The sequence below is a fragment of the Hippichthys cyanospilos genome, chromosome 7 (assembly GCF_059441005.1).
Source record: "Hippichthys cyanospilos isolate Australia breed blue-spotted pipefish chromosome 7, RoL_Hcya_1.0, whole genome shotgun sequence".
NCBI lineage: Eukaryota > Metazoa > Chordata > Actinopteri > Syngnathiformes > Syngnathidae > Hippichthys > Hippichthys cyanospilos.
In genome coordinates, this window is record NC_142375.1 from 18,627,177 (window position 1) to 18,633,944 (window position 6,768).

At 39.8% G+C, this 6,768-nt stretch overlaps 1 protein-coding gene across 1 annotated transcript; it reads right to left on the reverse strand.

Annotated features, from left to right (window-relative positions):
• Positions 1–1,345: 1,345 nt before the first annotated feature.
• On the reverse strand, positions 1,346–4,585 carry helt (helt bHLH transcription factor). Its single transcript, XM_088420048.1, has 4 exons — positions 4,331–4,585; positions 3,836–3,940; positions 3,644–3,740; positions 1,346–1,919 (listed from the first exon to the last, which is right to left on the reverse strand). The coding sequence occupies exons 1-4, from the start codon at positions 4,484–4,486 to the stop codon at positions 1,417–1,419; spliced, it is 861 nt and encodes a 286-aa protein (XP_088276174.1). The 5' UTR covers positions 4,487–4,585; the 3' UTR covers positions 1,346–1,416.
• Between the last annotated feature and the right edge of the window lie 2,183 nt (positions 4,586–6,768).

Genomic DNA, 6,768 nt, shown 5'->3' on the forward strand with positions numbered 1-6,768 from the left:
ACCGACTGGGCCTCAGTTTACATGACAATAAATGCAATTTCTTTTTATCCGTGCTCACTTGATTATTATTCATGTGATGTGTGTGAGGCTTTTTCGTGTGGATGAACATGCCGAGTCCCCCGCTTTACTTTGTGTTTGCAGTCACTATTCATCCGCATGCATGGCCACTGTCTTTTTTACGTTGGGTTGGGGTGGGGGGGGGCTACTTAATGCCGCTTAATGTGTTTTATTCAAGCATCCAGGCGAATGATGCAAGTTTATTCATATGCATCCATCACTGAGCTAGCCACCCTGAAATCATTCTTGTGTACACATACCAGCATGTGTACACAATAACCTCTTTTTATGTCTTTTATTAGTGTTGAATGTGCCTCGAGATGCCACATGGGGAGACTCGGATTGTTTCATAACTTAAGAGTACAGAAAAAGCATTTTAGTTTGCTTGAAAGCGAAACTTTGATTTCATGGTGCTGATGACGTTTCTTCGCAGTCACTCAAGGATGAAGCATGATTGTTCCCTTTTCAGTATTCACTCACAATGAGGCGCCGCTTTAGCTGTTTAAGCTCTTCTTTTTTAACTTCCAAATGCCACACATACAACTTTGTTAAAAGAGCTGAGAAGAAATGTGTCAGTTCACCTTGGAGGCCAGTTTGGATACCGACCAATGTGGAGAGTAGACACACTTCATTTCTGTGTGAGATCTTGAAATATTGTCAGAGGATTTTACCTTCCTTGTACATCGCTGTGTGTGTGTGTGAAGTGGGCATGACTTTTTGCTAGGAATAACATGGCTCAAAAGAAAATAATGACTTTCAGGTAATCTTCCTTGCAAATGAGATAACGGTCACATTTTTGCTGTTGTTTTTATTTGTTGGTTTATTTCATTATGTTTAGTGGTGTACAACTACACCACATCACTCACAGATATACACACACACACACACACACACACATACATATATATATATATATATATATATATATATATATATATATATATATATATATATATATATATATATATATATATATATATATATGGGTTTATTTATTTATTTATTTTGACATTTCCCATTCTTATAACAGCCCAAAAGGGTTTTTGCTAACATTGGCAACCTACTGTCATGTCTTCTTTCTTTCTTGCTTTCTTGCTTTCTTTCTTTCTTTCTTTCTTTCTTTCTTTCTTTCTTTCTTTCTTTCTTTCTTTCTTTCTTTCTTTCTTTCTGTCTGTCTCTCTGTTTGTCTGTCCGCCTGTCTGTCCGTCATATCGTGTATAAGCATGGCAAGTAGCTATGACTTTTTCAAGAATTTATTCACATCATGTACAGTTTACAAGTTCCATCTCCACCCTCCGCATTGGTATAAATAAAACTGCAACAAGGCAACAAGTGAGTGCGTACGTCTTTGTGTGTGTGTTACATTGCGTGTTGCGCACTGTGTAAAGCAAACGTGTTGTGATGGGCGTGGCCTAGCAAATTGAAATAGTGATGATGTTCGAGTCCCTGCACCGGCGTCAAAAAGCCACCGTGCTGCTGCGCACTCAACGCCACGGCGGGCGGGTACGAAATGGCCGGGCCGCGGGCCGAGCCGTGCCAGGCCAAGTGTGCAGCCGGACTCTGCTGCTGCTGCTGCTGTTGTTGCTGGTGGTACACGGCGGCTTCCGTGGGGCTATGAAGGCTCTGGTGCTCCGGGGACGAGTGCAGCTGTTGGCCCAGGTAGTCCGACGGTTCGGGGGTGGCGGAACCGAACACGGGCTCGGTGACGGCACGCGATTTGGACTGCAGGAAGGCCAGGATGCGTGCATACTTGATGTCTTTGGTCTCGGCTCGGTCCTCCGTGGTCAGATAATGGACCAGGTTCTTCATGCACTCGTGGTAGCCGTAGTGGAAGTAGTTGGCAAATTCGGTCAGCAACTCGCCTGCACACGCATAAAAAAACAACTTCATTTTTAAAAACATGAGGTTTGATTGGCTAATGCATAAAAGTGGACAATTTTATCATACAAAGCTCCGTTTAACAGCGCATTTGCATATTTTAGTTCACATTTATTTCTCACTTTTCGAGTTTTGTTCTCCATTTCACCTCAAAGGGAAAAACATTGAAAGAAGACACTAGGGAGCTGAAATTCCAACCAGATGATGACATCCTGTTGTAGTTCAACATGGCACAACCACTTAGCTATCACACCACTTGGAGAGAGTGATGTGAAAAAAAATTGACCAAAAAATTGTGAAAATACTGCATAAGGGTTAAACTACATTGAGAGATCAAGAAATTCATGAAATTATCTCATGAAAATATACAGCCGTGAACTGAAAGTTATTCCAGGTCATAAAGCATCATCTGCGTCATAAAACTGACAGAGAAATTATCAATATGTGCAAACGTGTTTTTTGTGCATAAGGTGCCTATACTTTGAAGAATCTAAATGATACATTTTCCTTATCTTTCTACTTTTTAATAAATGATGGTCTTTTTATTCAAGTTCAGATATTGCCTACACTGCAATCTTATTTATTTAAACATTAAACTTAATTGTAGATTAATGCTTAAGTAATTGACATTATGAACTTTTTTTAAATGGAATTATCAGGGAAAAATGTGAATGAAAACAAAACTTGCTCAATTAGTGTCTTCAAAATTGCTACTTTTGCCCCCAAAACAGCTTTGCACATCTTGTTTTTTTTCTCTGTCTGTCTCATGATGTGGATGATGCTTTATGACCTGAAATGATTTCACAGCTGTGCATTTTCAAAATAAAAGCTTGACGTCTTGACCTCTTAATGTGTTTGTGGCCATTTGAATTTCAAGGTTTGCTTTGGAATCAAATCGTCATATTTTGATGAGTAAAAGTGGATTTTAACTTTTATACATCAAAAGCACACATTAAGAAAAAAAAAAGATTGTTTAATTTGTCAGTTTGTCTACATTATTCTGTCTTGTTCCACTATATATGTCTTGTTACTATCGTTTTAAATGACAAAGTAAAATATCTTCAAGGAACATTTACACAGTATGCCACAACCTTTTCAAATAGTGATATAAAAATATAAGGAAAACCCTAATATATTTTTAAAAATGATACTTTGATGTGAGCTTGTAATTTTCCAAGACAAAAAAAAAGAAAAACAAATAATAAATACAACTTAAAAAAAAAAACTTAACTCAATATTTGGGTCAGTTGGACCCAACCTTCTGAGTTGTTTTATGTAAAATCAACTAAATATTTTTTGAGATTGTTATATAAATACCCTATGTATGGGGGGTTGTTTTGAGGGGGCAAGATGAAATAAATAAAAATATGTTCAACCATTTGGACGTGCTACATTGCACCAACTTCATTAGGTATACCTTCTGCACACATTTAAGTGATCAAAAATGAAAAAATACATACATACAAAAAATCGCCAAATAATTCGTAGTTATTTAACTTTTTTCTCGGTTGTACTTGTAATTTGCTGTCAACTTAATAGAACAACAAAAAGGAGCATTATTATACGCGTAAAAGTCATCTGAGTTTGATGTTTGTATTGTCTCCTGTATACATGTTAAAAAGTCATGACAGCTAACGTGTATTTTATTGCTGACTTACAATTTTTCATTTTGAATATAAAAGAGCTCACAATTGAGTATTCTACTCACCCTTTTCTCTCCCTCTTGGGAAATCTGCAGAGTGGAGAGCCCTCAAATACTGAACCGTCATTTCCAATATTTCAGCTTTCTCCAGCTTCCCTGAGTTCTTCAAGCGGAATAAAATGACATAACATGCACATATTATAACCAAAATATCAATTTGCATTTCGGTGTGATGAAATCGAAAAGGCTTCCGTATACCTGCTTGGCCAGCGCCATCGGAACAGTTTTGCCCAGTTCGTTGAGGCAGCGATTGATACGATCTCGTCTTCGTTTCTCTATCACTTTGTGGGAAATGGGCGTTCTCTGCGAAGATACACACGAGTCAATCGATGCATTCATATGCATTTTTTTCCTGTATATCACAATACGTGGAATTAAAACGCGTGCACCGATGCGCGCCAGGCTGCATTACGCACAGCTTCCGGTAGCTTATCAACGTTTAATACGTCATTTAAACATAAGTAGAATCCAGAGGGAACTTTAAACAAGAAAAATGAAGAACATTTTAAGGGATTGTAGCGAAATATGATGACGTAATCTCCAAAGGCGTCTGCGTGCTGAGGGCGTGATAAAATGCGCACAATTGTGAAGCGCACAACAAATTCCAGCACCGAAACAACGGAAAAAAATGACGTTTTTTTTAATACAAAATTATAATTCATTAAAAACGAGAAGGGTAACATTCGTGTTTACCTTTCGTTCCTTCATTTTGGATGCCATTAAGGATAAACTCTTTTGTTGAAGTCTTCCAAGGTGTTGCAGCTTAATTGCAGATAGAAACGACCCAGTGGAAAGGAGAACGAAATGTAAGCGGTAAAAAACAAGGCAAGCCCTTATAAAGGCTCTCATCTAGGGGGGATTCACGCCAAAATGTAAATTATTCCACGCGGGGATTAGATGCGTGCACGCTGGGCTAAACGCGCGTTTAGGATCAGTTTGGAGAGAAGGAAAAAAAAGAAAAAGAAGAGGTGGGCTGTCAGGGGGGTTAACCTGGCTTTGTTAACCCACGTGGCTTCTTGAAAGCCACGTGATTCGTCGTTGGCAAGTATTTGCATTATGGAGGGTGAAGCGGGAAACCAAGAACTAGCAAAAGTAAAAGGGGGTTGGGGGGGGACCCCTTTTTGGCGCACATGAGGGCGCAGCCAAAACAACCAAACAAGAACAAGAAAGAAAAGAAAGAGAATGAGAAGTCTGTTTTGTCCTCACACGACGGCCTGTTTAGTCGTTTTTGCGTTTCACACAAACACACACGCACATTCACACACACGCACACACTTAAGTGCATATAGTGCCTGTCCACTGTCATTAGACTAATGGAGTAAGCTTTTCCGCCAAATTGAGAGTGACTTTTATTCTTATTTTTTTGACGTTCCTCTTTTTTAGATGTATAAATATACTTTTTTGTATGATTTTTGTTTGTGTGTGTGTGTGTGAGACGATGGCAGGTGCACGCATGCGTGCTGGCACACGAGCGTGGTCCGCGTCAAGGCGCACGCGAGGAGCCGCCACTGGAGACCCCTTTTTGGAGGGGGGCTCAATTTGTATCCTATTATCCTATAAGAAAATGTCTATTCAGTGCCATGAATAGTTTCATTGGCCTAAATTTTAATAATGCTCTGCGAAGAAAGGGAGAAATAAAGAAGAATGCAGCTGGTGCGAGCGCGCATTATCCGGCGTCACCTGCAAGACGGATCGCCTGGAGACCCCTATTCATTTGCCTAATTTCGGGCAACTTAACAAACTTTGGGAGAAATTATACTGCCATTGTTGCGAGGGGTGAGGCCTTCTGATCGAATTAACGGCGTGTTTTGATCCGGTAAATGTCATTAGAAAGCGAGAAACAATCGCGTTTCAAGGCGCCCGGGGAATGCGCCAACGCGGGGACGCCGAGGCGCAAAGTGCACAAAGGCGCCTGCTAAAGTTTTTCCCCCTCTCCAAACAAAGGGCATTATTTTATACTTGAATACATTTTGCTACAACAATTGTCTGTTTGCTTCAAACATATCTGCAGCAGCAAGGTTAACAACAGGTTTATTGTGTGCGTGCACCCGGACGGCTCTCATGCGCCAAAACAAGGCGCCTCGCATGCAGTCTCGCCTTTTCACGGAGCTTTTCATGCACAACCCCCCGAGAAACCCCCCCAAAAAACGGCTTGCCTATATTTGATCCCGCGAGCGATGTCAAAGAATTAAAATAAAAAAAGATTGAAAAAAAAAGAGCATGGGGAGGTTGTGAAAGAAAAGCCTCAGCAGACGTCTGGAGAGGTTTTTGGAGAGAGCTTCTTTTCGGGGAGCACCATGGAGAGAAAGGCGCGAGCGAGCGCGAAGAGGGCATAAAATCCAATTACTTGACTGGGCACTTGTTTAAAAACACTTTTTCCCCCTTTCTTTTCATGTGTTTGTACTTTCCAACGTGCACTTGTTGCACTCGTGTGTGTGCAGCGCAACTTGGAAGCTTTTGCTCGCTCGCTTTGCTGGGAAACGCCAAAAGCACGTGAACGTGGGGGCAAACTGGATGCGGGCTTTGTGAACTACCTGTACACTTTGAAAGTTTTATAAATCTTGGCACTTACCAAAAGAACGAGGAGAACGCTGTTTGGAACTGCTTAGGTATAGAAATTAAGTTTATTCATCCAATTTCTTTTTTTAAAGGTGACATCTTGGCAGATCCATTTTTTCTATATAGGCACAGAGCCTGATTGGTACCCAAAGACACATTGTTTTAAAAATGATTTTTAGGATTTTTTCATGAAAGAACGAGGTCATTCCTCAAACAGTAAACTTGGCATTTAAGCACTCTAAAAACATTTGGGTCAAAAATAACACAAATATGGGTCAAAAAAAGAAGTGATCCAACGTTTGGGTCGATTTGACATTTTTTTCTGGCTGGTTTTATATACATAAAAAAACATTTGTTAAAGTAATCTTGCACAATCCAGACACTTTTTGAGGTTTTGAGCTAAACAATACGGAAAGTTGGGTCAACCTGACTCAAATATTGGGCCGGTCTTTTTTTGACCAATAATGTATTTTTATTTTATTTTTTTTACCCAATTGTTTTTTTGTTTTTGTTTTTTACAGTGACTGCAATGCTGTTAGCCTATGACAAAAAATATTGCAAGATATGAGTCA